Source organism: Otolemur garnettii, unplaced genomic scaffold (genome assembly GCF_000181295.1).
Source record: "Otolemur garnettii isolate 467f Iridium unplaced genomic scaffold, OtoGar3 scaffold00005, whole genome shotgun sequence".
Lineage (NCBI taxonomy): Eukaryota > Metazoa > Chordata > Mammalia > Primates > Galagidae > Otolemur > Otolemur garnettii.
The window spans coordinates 1,528,579-1,547,622 of NW_003852400.1; the positions used below are offsets into that span (position 1 = coordinate 1,528,579).

The window sequence follows — 19,044 nt, forward strand, 5'->3', positions numbered from 1 at the left end:
AAAAAAAAAAAAAAAGAGTCATAAAAGTATTGCTTTAATCTAACCATTCTTTGATTCTTCCCCAAGGAAATAGTTCTAGATATTTAATATCTTTATATACAGTGCTATTTAAAGTAGTTATATTAGTAACAAATATTTCATCTTAAGGAAAAGGTTAAATAAATTTTTGGTTCATTTCACTTGCTGGAATATTGGACAGCTATCAAAAATTGATATTTGTAACAACTTACAGTAAAGTGGGTAAATATTTAATTCTATGTTAATGAAGAAATTAATATGAATAGTATAATTTAAATAAAAACAAGAATAAAATAACTCACGAGTAGATTTTAAAAGGATAGATTTAAAAAGAACATATGATGAACTACTGGGCTCAAGGGGTCCTCTTGCCTCAGCCTCTTAAGAGTGGTAGGATTACAGTTGTAAGTCACGGTGCCCAGCACACCACCTGGGAGGCGTGGTTTTACATATCACACACACACATTTTAAGAACTGTATGCTGTGGTTGACATACAATTAGCAATAACTACTATTTAACTGCTCTTTGCATTATTTTCTTTTGTCCTTATTTAGAACTAACCATGTAGTATTCAATCAGCAGGTATTTGAGTGTTGCTAAGTGATTAGTTAGCATTGTGCTGGATACTTTAATGTAGTTTGATCTAGGTAGTATGTTGTAGTCCAGCTTAAGTAAACTATGCTGGTATGTGAGTGTTCAGGGTATGGTTTAGTAAGAATAAAGATAAAATATTAGTTTAAGCAAATAAAGTGAAAAATACATTTGATATTTATTACCTAAAAGTCATCTTCTACCTAAATAAATTTTATATTTTATAACTAATTTGTTAAAACAGAATATATGAGTTGTAGAATTGTGTCTGAACTCCTTAATTAAACCTTAACCTTTATTCCTTACATACATCTAAAGTATACAAAAATAATTTAAAAGTTAAAAATTACCCAAATACTAAACCTATAAAGATAACTATTATTAACATCGTACTCAAATCTTTTTATACCTCTTGCCATACAAGTTTGTATATATAATTCTATAGGGTAAATTCCTCCATATATTTTTTCTTTCACTCACTAATATCCTTCATCATAAATAACTACTATATTAGATATGGGTGATCATGTAAACTGGCAAGGGCAAAATACTAAGGTTTCATAACTTATTAATCATTCTCCAAATGTTGGACTTTTTTATTAGATAAATATGAGAACAGTTTATTTTTATTTTATTTTTTGGTTTCAGATCAATATGAGGATACAAAGGATTAGGTTACATTGTTTGCATTTGTTAGATAAAGTCTAAGTTGTAATTAAGCCCTTCACCCAGGAGGTGTGCCATTTTCCCTTACATTGCACTCATTAGGGGAGAGCTGACCATTCCCCCTCCTTCTGCTCTCCCCAACTTGCATTTGTGTTTTTCTCTTGTGTGGGCTATACTTGTCCATCCACTGGCGTCATATTAGTATTGAGCATATTGGGTACTTGGATTTCCATTCTTGTGATACTGTACTAAGGAGAATGTTCTTCAACTTTATTCAGGTAAATACAAAGGATATAAAGTCTCCTTTTTTATGGCTGAATAGTATTTCAGGGCATACATATGTACCACAGTTTATTAATACATTCATGGGTTGATGGGCACTTAGGTTGGTTTCACATCTTGGCAGTTGTGAATTGAGTTGTGATAAGTATTCTAGTGCAAGTGGGTTCTTATGGTAATATGATTTTTTTTAGTTCTGGGTAGATCCCTAATAATGGGATGATGGGATCAATGGAAGGTCTACTTTTAGCTCTTTGAGGAGTCTCCATACTTCTTTCCATAGAGGACATTTTTGGCTTTTTATTTGTTTTGAAACAAAGTCTTGCTCTGTTGCTTGGCCATAGTGCAGTGGTGTCATCATAGTTCCTTACAACCTCAAACTCCAGGGCTCAAGAGATCCTCTTGCCTCAGCCTCCCAAGTAACTGGGATTACAGGCACATGGAGATGGGGTCTCGCTCTTGCTCAGTCTGATCTCAAACTCCTAACCACAATCAATCCTGCTTTGGCCTCCCAGAGTGCTAGGATTGCAGGCATGAGCCACTGCACCTCACTTTATTATGGAATAACTTTTAAAACTACTTGCATGAGGCTGGATGTGGTGGTTCATACTTGTAATCCTAGCACAATGGGAGGCTGAGGTGGGCGGATTGCTCGAGCTCAAAGGTTTGAGACCAGCCTGAGCAAGAGCAAGACCCCGTCCCTAAAAAATAGCTGGGTGTTGTGGTGGGCACCTGAAGTCTCAACTACTCAGGAGGCTGAGGCAAGAGAATCATTTGAGACTAAGAGTTTGAGGTTGCTGTGAGTTATAACATCACAGCAGTCCACCAAGTGTGACAAAGTGAGACTCTGTCTCAAAAATAATAGTAAATTAAAGCTACTGTGTGCTTGGCCTGGTGGTATGTGCCTATAGCCCCAGCTACTCTGAAGCAGGAACATTGCTTGAGCCCAGGAATTCTGTGCTGTAAGACAGCACCTGTGAATAGCCACTGCATTCCAGCCTGGGCAACATAAGGAAACTTAAAACCAAAGAAGCAAAATCCTGACTGTACTTACAACTTGAGAAATTTCTGAAAATATCAAGATGTTTATTTACATTAAAGTAAACTAGACACTAGTTGTTATATAATCTCTTAACATTGCCTTGAATTTCTAATCATAATTTTTATTCTTATTTTACCAACTCTGTCTTATTTGGAACACTTAGTTCCGGAGTAAGATTATTTATTAAATAGAAAATATTTTGGTTTCTTCTTTTCTTTAGACCGAATCTCACTTTGTCACCTCACAGCAACCTCAAACTCTGGGGCTCAAGCAGTCCTCTTGCTTCAGCCTCCTAAGTAGCTAGGACTACAGACACCTATCACAATGCCTGGGTATTTTTAGAGATGGGAATCTCACTCTTGCTCAGGCTGGCCTCAAACTCCTGAGCTCAAGCAATCCACCTACCTCAGTCTCCTAATGTGCCAGGATTACTGGTGTGAGTCACTATGCCTGGCCCAAGTAGAAAATTTGAAAGGGAACTGTGTTCAATAGCAAATCTGTATTTTTTGGAAGAAATTATATGATATTTTGATACCTTGGTATTTATTCAATATTGAAACATTTAAATTGGTGTGTTTTTTAAACAGATTATCTTTCTCAAGGAATAGATCTTTCTGGAATAGAAGTAATAGAACATGATCTGCTTTTTATTGCAAGAGCTCGACTTGAAGTGGAAAATCAAGCTAAGCGCCTACTAGAGCAAGGTGTGGAGACTCAGGTAATAAAAATGTCACTTTTTTAATGTGAAAAATATGTCATAACATAGATGAACATTTGACTTTGAGTTCAAAAAAGAAAGAGGTATCTTCAGTTTATGAGTAAGGATGTATGTCCACAATTTAAACTGGAGAGTAGGGCACATATGAGGAAAATTTATTAAATACATGTTTAATATGTTTAATTGTAAAATAGATCTAAGATAGTTAATGTGTAATGTATACAGCCTAAAATATATTTTATATAATGTGTATGTGCAGATAAATAGCTAGTTAATACCTGTTGAATGTGTTTGCTTTGTCCAAGGCAAGGTTACTCATTTTAAGCCTTTTAACAACCGATAGAATTGGAAAAAATATTTGCAACATACCCATCTGACAAGGAATTAATAACAAAGATATACAAAAAACTCAAATGAGTGAATAGGAAAAAAGCAAATAATTCAGTTTAAAAAATGGGCAAAAGATCTGAATAGATGTTTCTCAGAAAAAGAGATAAAAATGGCCAACAGGCCTATGAAAAAAGTTCAACATCCGGCAGTGCCTATGGCTCAAAGGAGTGGGGAACTGGCCCCATGTGCCAAAGGTGGCAGGTTCAAACCCAGCCCTGGCCAAAAACTGCAAAAAAAAAAAAAAAGCTCAACATCACTAATCATCAGAAAAATGTAAAACAAAACTATGATGAAATATCATCTCACCCCGGTTAAAGTGGGTTTTATTCAAAAGACAAGTAATATTGAATGCTGGAAGGAATGTAGAGAAAGGAGAACCTTTGCACAGTATGGTGGGAATGTAAATTAGTACAGTCACAATGGACAATAGTATGAAGCTTCCTCAAAAGCTAAAAATAGAACTACCATAGGATCAAGCAATTCTACTACCAAGTATACGAGCATACGTTCAAAAGAAAGGAAACACTTATATCAAAGAAATATTCTGTTCATAATAACCAAGATATGGAATCAACCTAAGTGTCCATCAGCAAATGAATGGATATAAGAAATTTCGGTGCATAATGGAATATTAGTCACAAAAAAAGAATGAAATCCTGTCATTTGCAACAACATAGATGAAACTTGAGGACATTATATTAAGTGAATTAAGTCAGGCACAGAAAGATAAATTTTATATGCTCTCATATGTAGAGGCTAAAATTAAAAAAAAAAATTGTACTCATGGAGAAAGACAGTAGACTGATGGTTAGCAGAAACTAGAAAGGGTAGCTAGCAGGGAGGGAGGAGGAACATAAAGTAGGGATGGTTAATGGTACTAAAAATAGAGTTAGAATGATTAAGATCTAAGCTTCTGTAGCACAATGAGGTGACTGTAATTATCAGTATTTATGGTATAATTTTGGATAACTGACGGTAGAATCGGAATATTTCTAACACAAATGGTAAATGCTTGAAGTGATGGATACCCCAGTTTCCCTAATTTGATCATTACAAATTGTCAGCCTATGTCAAAATATTACATGACCTATAAATATATACAACTATTATGTACTAATAATAATGAAAAATAAAAATAAAATAAATTTTGACTTGAGATTTTACCTAAGGCACCATTTTCCCGATGCTTAATTGTCTGAATTACAAGAAATCTAAAGGTGTTAGAATCAATATATTGATAATGATATTGAACCCAATTATAATTATTAATATTTAGAGTTGTTTTTATATCTTTCAAATCAGGAATTTTATTTTGTATATTTGTAGAGACATAAATAATGTTATTAATACTCAATTCTTTAAGTGGTCTCTAAATCAGGAATGTACGTACTTGATTTCTGATTTTTAACTAGCTGTAATTATAAAAATGTAACTGAATCAATTACTTTAAAAATTTTTTCGAATTAAATATTATTTACACAATTAAAAGTAAACAAGTCATAAATGTACTTATAGAATGAAATACCACAGTGCAAAATCAAAACCTAGGTCAAAAAATAGTATATTACATCACTCCCAGAGTCTCTTTACCCTCTCCCCAAATTACTGCTATCTCCCCTTCCTCCAAAGGTAACCATTTCCCTAACTTCTAACACTAGAGATCAGTTTTAGTTATTTTGTCAATTATGTTTTAACTCTAGGTCTCCTTGTGAAGATAAAATGCATATCCTGTTAAAAATAATTTCTCTACATTAAATAAGAGGGATGCCTTATTTAGGTCCTTAAAAGAGAAGGGAAAGACAACTCTATTAACCAAAATTTTTGCCCTAAATTAAACAAGAAAAAACTGTCTCCTTCCTAAGAAGTAGCCTCTGGATTTGACTCTGTAACCTTCCCTCCTGTTTGGGGTTTTATACTAGGAATTGACTTCCTATAATATATACCTCATTCCTCAAATGGTTGCTTTCATCTCCTAACACCTGTTTCTCCCATCTCATGATTTAGGCAGTACTGTTTTCTCTCTAGTTCAAATTTCATCATTCTGGGTGTTATCAATATCAACGGAGATGGTTATTCTCATACAGTGGACTCACAGTTCTTTGACATCCACTGGCCTAAACTTGAATCTAGTTCCCTTCTGTTCTACGTTAGCATCTTTTCCCATTATCAACCTTGAATATTGTCTCATTAGCATTTGATGTAAGTTTTCAGTGTTTTATTCTTTGTCTGTAGATGTCTGTTTTTTCTTCCTTCTCAGTTCCTCATTTTTCCTATTATAACTCACAATTCTTATATTCATATAGAACATCAAACTTTTAACTGCTCTAGAATAGCAATGCTTTTATTACTTGATAGTTTTCTACTCTGTCAGCCACGTCTGTCCCCTTCTCTGGCTCTACTTATTTTTCTATATTAAGTTGATATAAGATCTCCTAACTTAGGAATTCTTAAGCTTTAGCCCACCAGAATTTCTGAGAGGATTTGTTAAAACACAGATAATTGAACCTAACAGCCTGAGTTTCTGATTTTGTAGGTCTGGCACTAGTCACCATTGCTCCCAGAGATACCCTCACATTCTTTCACTGTTGCCTTCCTATTAATCTTGCACAGCAAAATGCCATGTGTGGATCACTGAAAGCATATCTCTATTTTGCTTCTAGACTTACCTTCGTGGTGATATTTGCAAACAAAAATGAAACAAAAAAACAGACAACTGTAAGCTTGATGTACCTAAAATTTATGGTTCTGAAATGCACCTGAGCTCCCATTACTTTTTATTATGTCTAGTTCCCTCTTCCATTTCACAAATGGTTTTAAATTTTCTTTATTCTCTGTAAACCTTTAATGAAGATGATCTTATCTAACTTCTCACAAAGAAAATCAAGATTATGAGGCATGAATTTTTTCATCTTCCTGCCAACTTAATTCTCAAAGTCCTTCCTGTTAAATTCCACTGCCTTTGCTGCCCTGATCTGTACTTTGCTCTTTGGCTCATCTGAATTTTCAGCCTTTCCCTTTCTATTAGCAGCATACAGAGATATTGATACTAAAGTTTCTCTCACTTAAAAGAAAAAGGAATCTTTGGTGTTAACTGTTTGTGTAATAAATAAATCTATTTCACAACCATTTGGAAGAATTACTACCCTTCCTGTCTCTTTTTCTTGACTTCTCATGTAGTCCCTAGCCTATACTATTCTGGCTTCTAACATGCCTTCAAAACATTTTTTTGTTTTTTTTGAGATAGGAGCCTCAAGCTATCCCCCTGAGTAGAGTGCTATGGCATCATAGCTGATAGCAACCTCCAACTCCTGGACTCAAGCGAGTCTCCTGCCTCAGCCTCCCCAGTAGCTGGGACCACAGGTGCCTGCCACAATGCCCAGCTATTTTTTTTTTTTTTTGGTTGCAGCTGTCCTTGTTGTTTGGCAGGCCCAGGCTGGATTCGAACCCGCCACCTTGGGTGTACGTGGCTGGTGCCTTAGCCACTTGAGCCATAGGTGCCGAGCCAACCTTCAAAACATTTTTAAGGGAGGTCTCTAGTGAACTCCCAATTTCCCATAGGACTTGACCTTACTTACTTATATCAAATATTTGACATTGGCGACTATCTTATCTTCTTGACACCCCCTCTTCTCTTAGTTTCTATAATCCTAGTCTTTCCTGTTTTCTCCTCCCACCTTTTTCTCTTGGCATTGCTTTTTGGTCTCTTCCCTATTCATTCCCCCCCTCCTCCCTTGAGACAGTCTCAAAAAAAGGAGTAGACTGTAGAGTGCTGTTGTGCCATCCTAGCTCAGAGCAACCTCAAACATTTAGGCTTGAGGAATGCTCTTGTTTCAGTCTCTCGAGTAGCTGGGACTATAGGTGTTCCACAACACCCAGCTAGTTTTTCTATTTTTAGTAGAGACAGGGTCTCACTCTTGCTCAGGCTGGTCTCCAACAGAGATCAGGCAATCCACCCCTTTGGGAGGCCCAGGTTTTTGGATACAGGCCTGAGCCACTGCACCCAGCCTCTTCCCTCTTCTTAACAACTTCTGCTTACTTCCTTAATGTCTGTGTTGCCTACATGTGTTTGACCTCTTTTTACTCTAAATACTTTTCCTTGATAATCTTATATATTCCTATCATACATTCCCATTTGCTGATAACTTTTTAAATCTCAATCTACATCCTAGATCTCTTTTCTAAACTTCGGATCTGTATATCTGCCTGCCTACAAGATGCTTGTATTAGTCTGAGTTTGCTTTTGAGTTTTAGTAGACAGGGAAATATTATAGGATATTATTGAGTGGACTCAAGAAAAAGGCTATAATCTGAGTTTTGTGTAATTACTGTATTATGCAGAACTGGGCAACTTGGGCACATTTTACTTCTTCCATGTCAGGAAACTGCCCACTGGTTTTGTTATCCTTCAATGCAGTTGAAAGCTTCAGAGTCATATTTCGTCAGACATTATCTAGATCAGCAAAATGGATGCCCTCTGTTTTGTCTTTTGACTCTTCTGAAGGTAGGGACTATAAACTTTGATAGCAAAAGCATACTAAAAGGAAGCCAGAATGTATGTTCAGCAAGCTCATTCTTAGTATCATCTGTATTATTCCATGTAGACATAGCAGTGACTCTCCACCTCAGAATTTCAAAAACCAGTGTTGTCATATGTATCTTACATGTTCTTTAGCTGCTATAGAGCTGCACCCTTCACCCAGAAAACTTGGGAATCAGCTAGTCTAAAGTTTTTGCAGAAGGGCAGATAGTAAATAGCTTAGACCAGTGACTTTTCAACCTGTACATTGTGGCACTCTGGTGTACTGTGAAAGAATCTTAAGTGAGCCTTGAAATTTTTTAAAGATCATTAATTATATTTGGAAGAAGTTCAAAGTACAGTAAGTATATATATATATATATATTTACACTTTTTTGGATCAATGTTTAAGTGTGCTGTAGTAACTATAGGTTCAAGTGTGCTGTGAGATAGAAAAGGTTGAAAAATAACTAGTTTAGACTTTGTGAGCCTTATAGTTTTAGTCATAAAGCTTGGCTATGTTCCATTAAAACTTGATAAAAGTAAATGATAGGCCAGATTCATCTCATGGACATAGCTTGTTGACTCTTGGTCTAATCTGATAGTTTCTGTCTTCTCATTTCACTGTGATTACTATAGTAGTCTCCTATCCTTGTCTCTAATTTCCATAACAGCTGGACTGTGTCCATAATGACCTTAATATAAGGGGTATCTATCTAATCATGTCCATTTATCACTTAAAATTCTTCAACAACTTTCAGTACAAAAGAGAAAGTATTTTTCAGAATAGCTGTTCCTAAGTATAGTATACTTTAGACATTTTATTGTTTTGTGTATATTTTAACAGTTGTCTAATTTGACTTTGCTTCAGTTTTTAAATTCATATTAAAAAGTTAAGAGTCTTACAAACTTTTAGGAAATTAATATTCTATTAAAATAGATGACTGTTATTTTTAACCAGTGGCCTGTTTTTAATCAATGAGATTAAGTTAAAAAGATAAAGAAGAAAAAGTGTTGAAGTAATATGTGTCTACATGGGTAGATGTGGAATGATAAATCTTGTCCAATTGATTTTGTCCTATTTAGATATATAGAGTAATCTTCTGGGGGATAATTTGGCTTGTTAGTCTGTTTAGGCAGCTGTAATAAAACACCATAAACCAAGTGACTTATAGACAACAGAAATTCCTCACAATTGTGGAGGCTGAGCAGTCCAAGATCAAGGCTGCAGCAGAGTGGATATCTGGTGAGAACCAACTTTCTGGTTCACAGGTGGCACCTTCTCACTGTGGTGGAAGGAACAAAGAACTCTCTCAGCCTCTTTAATAAGGCATCCACTAATCCCCTTCTGCCCCCCAAGCCCTGCCTCCTCATGCCATCACTTGGTGGTTAGGATTTCAACTTAGGAACTTTGAGGGTACACAAACACTCAGACCATGGCAGCTTCCTCTATAATTTTCCTAAAGGGAGATGATTTCTACTACAATACTCTGCCAATACTAACATTCAAGTTCAATTCACAGTTTACTTTATTTCTTATGTGTAAATTGTTACTCACCTTGATAGCATCATTCATTTATGAATTTAGTTACCTTTGTCCTCTTCAGACTTATGTCTCTCACAAAGTCAGGTTTCTGGCTTTTCAGAGCTGAGCGTATTAAACCCTCGGTTAATAATGATGTCACTGAGCTAATGCTTCTTGGGAACCAGGGTGTTATTGGAAAGCCCCTGTGTTTTGGCACTACTGCCTTTTCTTCTTGGATAGCAACAAGACAGAGATGTCACCCAGCTGTGTCAGCAGGCAGTTTAGGAATTAAGAGTGAAACTAACCTTTATTGAAGGCCTGTTCTTTGCTGCACTTTGTGTTAGTCACTTTACGTTTGTTATCTCAGTTGTAATAACAGATCTGTGAGGAAGATATAATTATCCACTTTCTATATGGTTAAGGAAACAAAGACATGGAAAGGTTAGGAAATTAACTGAAGATTATGTAGCTGGCAAGCGCTGGGGCTCCTCCTTTCCCCTTTTCTTTAATAAGACCAAGCAGTTTATTCTAATTTTGTTAAATAATTACACTGAAAATTATTTGACAATTTGTGAAGCAATTTATGTTCAAAAGGGAATTTTTATAGCATAAATTTTTTTTTAGGAACTCTCCATATGATGAGTAATCCAAACTGGTCTTTCAGTTTTCTTCAGAAATTTTGTTCTCTGGCCAACTTTCTTTCCTCCATCTCTGAAAATACTATTTTAGACTTTCTCTTCTTCAACCTTCCCCTCTCGCTTTACCCCCCTTTTTACTCTGAGCAGATGCTCTTTATTTCCACATCACAGAGAGGCCTCTCATACCACCTGTGCTCTAAATCCATTATGCCTCCTATTTTCTTGGAACTTTGTTGATATTTCCGTCTCTCATTTCCATCTTCACTCATTTCCTTTTGCTATGTCCTCATCTGCATTTGAAACCTGCACATCTTATGGCACTCTCCCTGTGTTCTCTGCTTTTCACTCTCACAAGCTTTCTTTTAGTTTTTCACATCCCATTTTCCTTCCCTTGTGCTCTTTTTACGCCTGGAATACTCTTTCCACTTTGTATTAAAATGAATACTGTAGCTTATGTGTATTTCATTCTCAAATTATAGTCTCCTATTTACCAGCAATCATCAAAATAGTAAAGAACATAATTAATATTTACCTACCAGACAGTTCCTATGCTGAAAAGCTAAAAAAAAAAAAAAATTACAAATACTGACCAAAAGAATTATAGCATTTTAATTGTGAAGTACTATTACATTCATGTGGTATTTTGCAGGCTCATATCCTAAAGAGATAGTAAGTAAACAAGCAGCTTTTGAAAAAGTACATCATATCATCACTTACATTTAATAATGAATTGACATTAATTTGCTCTCTCGAGAGTGTTGATGATCCTTTTGTATTGAGTATGTAGTTGATGGTCATCATTTTCAACATTAGTAAATTATAAAACTTAAAAAGCAGAAGAGTCTTTAGTACAAATTTTACTGGTTGTAAAAATCAGTAGTTAAGAACACCAAAATTTCTCCATCTCCTTTTGTCTTCATTGATTTTAGTTGATTTGGTTATTGGCTGATAAATCAATGAGAAGGTTTTCATGGAATTATTATTGTCTAATTGAATCATGTTAAAGAAAGAAATGCTATTCCCTCTGCTTCATTGTATTCTTCCCTTACTAAAATAATAATAATAGTAATAATAATAGAGCCACCCACCTATAATTCACAGGTGTGTTATCACTTTAGTTGCATGGCTGCTCAATGTTTGTGTGACCCCCCAAATTCATATGTTGAGGTTCTAACCACCACGCTGGTGGTTTTAGGAAGTGGCCTTTGAGAGGTGAATCCTCAGGAACGGAGTTATTGTCTTTATAAAAGACTTCTCCACTGTCCGTAAACTTTCTCCTCTCAAACCACCCTTTGTTTCACTCAGAGACTACAAAAGCTCACTACCCCATTTGCCATGACAGATCATAGCAAAAAGATGTCCTAGTATGACCAGAAAGGTGGACCCTTATTAGGCATCCAGTGTGTTGACATCTTGATCTTGAACTTCCCAGCCTCCAGAATTGTGAGGAATAAATTTCTGGTTTTTATAAGCCACCCAATCTATGATACTTGTTATAGCAGTGAGAAAATATTGACAGTAGCTATTCCTTTATTATTTGAAATAACTCATAAAAGAAAAGTGCAATTTCTTTATCAGTCTTTTTCTTTCTTTTTCTTTTCTTTTCTTTTTTTTTAAGACAGAGTCTTACTTGGTCACCCTTGGTAGAGTGATGTGGAATCATAGCTCACAGCAACCTCAAACTCTTGGGTTCAAGTGATCCTCTTGCCTTAGCCTTCCAAGTAACTAGGACTATAGTTGCCCGCCACAATGCCTGGCTATTTTTTAGAGACAAGGTCTCACACTGGCTCAGGCTAATCTTGAACCTGTGAGCTCAGGCAAGCCACCTGCCTCTGGCCCCCCAAGTGCTGGGATTATAGGCGTGAGCTACCACGCCCGGCTACTTTATCATTCTTTTTCAAATTAAATTTTTTTTTTAGTAAATGCAGATAACCCTTTTCATCATTACTGTTTTATCCTAGTTAATTGCTTAAGTGTAGTGTATTCATTTGTAGGTTTTAAATAGCTGTGTAGTATTACAAAAACTCTACTATAGTATTATACAATTTCTGTTTTCAGTGTCATATACTAAATGACTATTTAGATATAGAGGAGCTATTGTTTCTTTCTACAAAAAGTAAGTAAACTTCTGACCTCACAAACATTTTATTATTTCTGTATGGAAAAATGTACAGTGATACTACTACCATTGTATTTACAAAAAGTTTGGAAAGACAGATGATTTAGAACACATCTTCTGGGGAAGCATGGTGTATTATTACATTAGAAAAACCATTCTTCAATTTATAGGTAGTCCTTGTCACAGGGTGGGGCTGGGTATGCAGACTACTTGCTGCTCTGCTGAATCCCATTCCTCTCTTTCTGTTTTTTACTGACTCTTGGAATCGTTCACTGACAGAAGCCAGACAGAGAAAGAGAGAGGACGCCATAGTTTTTTCAGGATTGCAACAGACTCCATTACCTCAAGCTTAAACTAGCTTTCAAAAATAGGTGATAGAGATTTTAATCTGGACGAGTTCCTGCATCACTATGGATACCAGGCCCCCACAGTGAAATGATGACATTTTAATTAGAAAGATGGCTTTAACTTATGAATTATAAGTTATCCCAGTAAACAAGCAAGAGACTTGCTGCAGGTTCAGGATGGAGGTAGATGCTGTACTTACTTGCCTTTAGAAGTTGTCAGGGAAGAGGATCTCTGTGTTCAGTTCTTTAAGAGTTTAGTATCTGGCTATAATTTCCCCTGTGGCAATGTTCCTTATGATAGTAACTAAATATCTATAAACTTGCCTTTTCCCTAAAGCGGAAAACCACAGTGTTTAAGCCCAGGGTCCTATGCTTATTAGTTGTCAGCAATAGTACCCTCACAACATGGTCCAGATAGGGGTTCTCTAAGGTAACAGGGTAGAATTAAAGTTCAATAGATAAATGTCTATGTGGCATATGATAAGAGAGTATGATATTGCGAACTCTTTATTTTTAGTTTTATAGTTGAAAATTCTGAATTCTAGTAAAGTAAGGATACGAATCAAATACATGTGTTCAATGGTATCTGTGGAAGTTAAACATTTTATTTTCCTTTTTATAGGCTTCAAAAAGTAGTTCCTGGCAAAGTTGAACACATTGGTTTCTTTTGAAGTTAACTATAGTAGTTCAGCAGTCAGCATTTCTTTTATGATCGCTTCCTTCTCGTAAGGACCTAACAAACACTGGCAGTGGTTCTCTCAGTTGCTTTGTCCAGCTTTAAGATGTCTAGCTTTCATGTCTTTAGCTGCTACAAGTTTTTCTGGCTTGTTTCGTGAATTCTAGAACAAATCGCATCATTTGAGCCTCTGACAACTCTTTTGTATATTTAGTCCCAATATATTTTTTGCCACTTAGCTAAATACAGAGTTTCAGTAAATTTTCAGCTCTTGTACAAAGTTTTGAGGTTTTTATGGGCACACAGTAAACAACTTGAAAGAATGATTTTAGTAAGAGTTCTTTAAAGTTAGACAGATCTAAATTTCGTTTATTTCCTTTATTTTATGAACTTCAATTGATAATTTACCATTGTTTCACCCAATATTTGTTTGCCCCAATCACTATTAGCTTTCTTTAGATATAATAGAGACTTGAGATGGGGTACATTGACATTCAATTAGATACATTTATGACATGAATAGATAATAATTTTAAAAGTTACTCTTCTGCAGTTTTTCTTTAAAGGCATTATATTGTTATATAATGTTATTAAGCCAGGTGCAGTGGCTCATGCCTGTAATCCTAGTGACTCAAGAAGCTGTAGCAGGTGTATCGCTTGAGGCCAGGAATTCGAGAACAGCCTGGACACCATAGTGAAACCCTGTCTCTAGAAAAACATTTTTAAGTTAGCTGGGTGTGGTGGCCCATGCCTGTTGTCCCAGCTATATTGGAGGCTAAGGTGGAATGATCCCATGATCCCTTGAGCCCAGAGTTCAAAGCTGCAGTAAGCTATGATTCTTCCACGGTAGTCCAGGCTGCTCTACAGAGTGAGACCAACTCTTATCTTTAAAACAAAACAAAACAATAATGTTTTTAATTTGTGCTGGCATAGTGTTTCATAATTTTAAAAGATATTTTAAAGCTAATCATTTATTTTGTTTAATACTTAATCTTACTTGTTTATTATATCCTTTCTGTTTTATCCATAAATTTGAATGGCAGTTAATTTGAATTCTCATTTAATGCTGAAAATGAGGAACTGGTAAACTGGGGCCTGTGGCCTATTTTTGTATGACCTAAGTGCTAAGATTTGTTTTTATGTTTTCAAATGGTTGGAAAAAACCTCCAAAAAACAAAGAACATGCAACAGATGCCATATGTAGTATGCAAAGCCTAAAAATATTCACTGTCTTACACTTTAAAGAAATTGTATGCTGATCTCCACTTTAAATAACTATGCTTGCTTAGTGGATACTTACTGTATGTATGTATGTATGTATGTATTTGGAACAAAGTCTCACTCTGAGTGCTATGGTGTTATAGCTCACAGCAATCTCAAACTCTTGGGCTCAAGTGATGCTCATGCCTCAGCCTCCCAAGTAGCTGGGACTCCAGGAACCTGCCACAAGGCCCAGCTAAGTTTTCTATTCTTAGTAAAGACAGAGTCTTGCTCTTGCTCTGTTGGTCTCGAACTCTTGTGCGTAAGCAGTACACCTCCTCAGCCTCCCAAAGTGCTGGGATTATAGGCATGAACCACCATGACCCTCCTCTTGGTGGGGAGTTTAACCTTTTTCTCTCTCCGTTCTTCCCTCCCTTCTTTTCTTCTTCCTCCTTCCATTTACCCTTTCCTCTTTTTAGTATTTCAATTACCATATGATATTTCTCTCTTTTTATTTTATACCAAATAGTAAAGTAGCACTGTACTGTTTTTCTCGTTTTTATATAGATGTTATTTTCTTATTCTTTGGCTAATTCTTTTGTCATTAGCAACCTACAGTGACATCAGTTGCTTTATTATTTTGTTTTATTGCCATCTTGCAGTGTAGATTCACATCTAATTATTTGCCTGCTTTTAGCCTTAGGGTCTTCTGGCATTATTGCTTTCCATAGTTTTCCAGTTCAGTGATGGCATATTATTTTCATTCTGCCTTGTAAATAATTTTTTAATAACTGACTAAGCTTTTATTGTATTTTCTACAGAATTTATTACTGCTGTTTGATTAAAATTTAGTAATTTCCTTCCAATCTATGCAATTGTCTTCTGTTCCTTAAAAATTTCTTTAAAAATTCCTAAAAATGTGTGTTTGGATAATTCTGTATGATTTTATTTAATCTAAGCAATCTGGTGCTGGATTTTTATTATAGTAGTACATACTAGATTTTTTATTTTATAATTCAGTACAAAATGAAGACCCAGGCATCCCCTTTGGGTCATTATAATTTGTATTTTCCATAGTTTTATATAATTGGAATTATACAATTATGTTCTTATATCTGGTTTTATTCATTCAATCTAATTATTTTGAGATTTGCATTGGTAGTTTGTTCCTCTTTTACTACATATTAATATTTTATGGAGTACATTTACCATTCACCTATTGATGGGCACTAGGTTATTTCCAGTTCAGGGCAATTGTAAAGAAGGGTACATGAACACTCAAGTACAAGTCTTAGTATCAGCATATGTTTAATTTTAGCCATTTTAGTGAATATGTAAGAGATTCTCATTGTGGCTTTAATTTACCTTTTCTCAATAACTATTGTGACCAACTTTTCAAATGCTTAATAGTGAAGTGTTGTTGTCCAATTTTTAAAGGATTATTGTCTTTTCACTATTGAATTGTAAGAATTCTTAATATATCCTGGATGCAAATCTTTTGTTGTACATACTGTGTGTATTATAAATATTTTCTCCCATTGCATATGGCTTCCTTTTTTTTTTTTATTAGCTCTGTTTTTAAGGTCTAACTTATATACTGCAACATTGTTATGAACTTTAGTGTTCAGCTTGATTAGTTGTATAAGTTTATACAGCTGCACAGCCATCTCTCACCCCAGTTTTAGAATACTGCTGTCACTCCTTAAAATTCCCTGTGCCTGTTTGTAGTCAGTCCCTCCTGTTGCTTCCAAACTGAGGCACTTACTAACCTTGATAGGTTATAATTTGGGGCTTGATAGATTTTCCTTTTTCTAAGTATTTCCTGTAAACACAATCATAGAATAGATAATCTTATGTATCTAGCCTTTCTCCCTTAGCATGTTTATTGAGGTTCATATATGCTGTATGTATAAGGAGTCCATTCCTTTTTAGTGCTGAGTAACATTCCATTTGGTAGATACACTCATTTTGTTTATGTATTGGCAAGTTGGTAGACATTAATCTATCTCTATCCCCCACCACATTGTCTTTTGCAAAGTAAAAATTTTTCAGTTTTGATAAAGTACAGTTTAGCTATGTTTTTTTTTATCTATTTGAAAAGAAATTTTTGCTTACCCTAAAGTTATAAAGCTTTCTCCCTATGTTTTCTTTTAGAAGTTTTATAACTTTATCTTTTAAGTTTAATTTTTATGTACAATACTTTTTTATATAGAGATATTCAGCTGTTTGAATACCTTTGTTGAAAAGACTTTTTCCTCCGAGTTACTTCACTATGAATTTGTGGATACTTGGGCATCTTGAGATTTAATTCCCTGTCAATCTTTCTCCTAATTGTTTTAACTTCTACTAATGATTTTTACCTATAACTTTAAAAAAATTGTTTTTGGTCAGAGATTATGAAAGGATGATTTTCTATTTTTGTTATTCCTCTGTGTTAATTAGCTTGTGATTCTTTTGTAAAGAAAAACTTTCATTCACCAACTTAGAATCTTTGATTACACTTAATTGCATTTCCTTTTAAAAATGATGGGAAAATATTCAAATTTTTCCTGTCATTACCAATTACACAGGAATAGGTTTGTATAATAGTCAAAATCAGTGGTTGCAAATGAGGTATGACTTTTGTTTTGCTTTTCTTCCTTTTTTTTCCTTAAAGGTGTTTTATATTTTGTGTTTCAATCAGTTTGTTGCTGTCTGAGAATTGCTTGAACTGTAACAACAAGCTAGATTGATAGTGGTTTTAACCAATGGATTTATCTGGATGTAGGTGATGCTAACATTGTTTCAGCTATTAAGGATTCAGGTTGTTTTTTACTCCGTCATAGCTTAGCGTCCTCTTGTTTGTCCTATCGTGCTTGCCGTATAGCTGCCATACTCCTAGGTTCAAAGTATGGAATTCAGCAGTGCCAGCTGCAAGCCAAAAGACAGTGTTATATCCTTCCCCAAAATCGGCTTAGCAGATTTGTCCTTATGTCCCACTGGCCAGATCTGGGTCATGTGGTCAGCCTAGCTATCAGGGAGACTCTCAAAGCAAATATCTGGCAAAAAAGAATAGAATTATCAGCATTGGCTTAGGCTAATCATGAGTTATTGCCTATGGTAGGTAACATTGCCACTTCTAGAGAAAATTAGGTTTTTACCAGTAATAAGGAAGAAAAGAATTTTGGGGAATAGCTAATACATGATACAGGCCATAAATATCTTTGGTAAAGCCCAGAATGGCTTCATATGTTATATTGTATTTAAATAATAAGCCATACTTATATATTTAGATTAAAATTTTATAAAACATTTAGATTTGGGGGCTTGCCACATTAATTTGCCCTTATTTTTCTTTTCCTATAAAATTCAATTTATTGTTGAACACATATTTAGTGCCCTAGAAATATTAGCTAATATTTTCTAATACAATGAGAATATGCTATTATAATTATCCATGTCATTTAAAAACTTCGATTTAATTCCAAACCATGAACTCTTAAACTGCCTTCTTCAGATTTATTTTGTGAAAAATTCAGAAATTAAAATGTCTTTTTCTCGATACCAATCATCCCTGTACGCTTTCCTTATTTTCGTAGGCTGTCTGTGTGCCACTTCTCTTCCTGTAGAACCTTTTTCCAACCCATGTTCTCCTTTCTTTTCTCTTCTCTCTCGTTTTCCTCCCTTGCCTTTCTATAGATCCTCTTCCTTTTTCTGCCTCTTTTCAAAATAAAGGTCTCTTTTCAGAATAAAGTTGATTTCTTATTGATAAGATCATATGCTATTAAATGTTCTTCTTAATATCTTAATTTCATTTGGGTTATGCACTGTTGACTGTTGATTGTTAACAGGTTCTAAAATAATCACATTAGGTTAGCTGAGAAGTACACATCAAGCAGTAGTGGGCTGCATGTTACTGAATCAGAAAAGCCACTGTTAAGCTCTGAATCATAACCAAGGCAGCTAATATAATTTTTGCTTTTAAATTACATTATTTAATGTGACTCTCTCTTCCTTTAGTGCTGTAATCTCCCATGGAGCTCCATTAAGTTTAGTGTTCTAGGCATGTGGTGTCTCCAGGAAAAGTATCAAAAGTGCATATCCTGGTAGGGCATATGCACACAGATATTATAAACTGCCTTAAATATTTTGGCCCAATATATAATTGTTATCTGTAAGGTGTTCAGAGTTCTTCATAAATAAAATTTGGACGATTTTGTAATTCTCCAATTATTGTGCACAATTAAGATGCTGTGCTTTTTATTATCTTCAATTTACATGAAAATCAGGCTAATTTTATTAAATACATATTCTACCTGGGGAGTGATTTACTGGTTTA

The 19,044-nt window shown here is 35.0% G+C and overlaps 1 protein-coding gene across 1 annotated transcript in view; it reads left to right on the forward strand.

The window, feature by feature from the left end:
- Nucleotides 1-19,044, forward strand: part of COG5 (component of oligomeric golgi complex 5) — a 313,042-nt gene that overhangs the window by 131,849 nt on the left and 162,149 nt on the right. Inside the window, exon 7 of the mRNA XM_012812313.2 lies at nt 3,185-3,315. Within this exon, the coding sequence (XP_012667767.1) occupies nt 3,185-3,315 (131 nt within the window). The remainder of the gene's footprint in view (nt 1-3,184; nt 3,316-19,044) is intronic.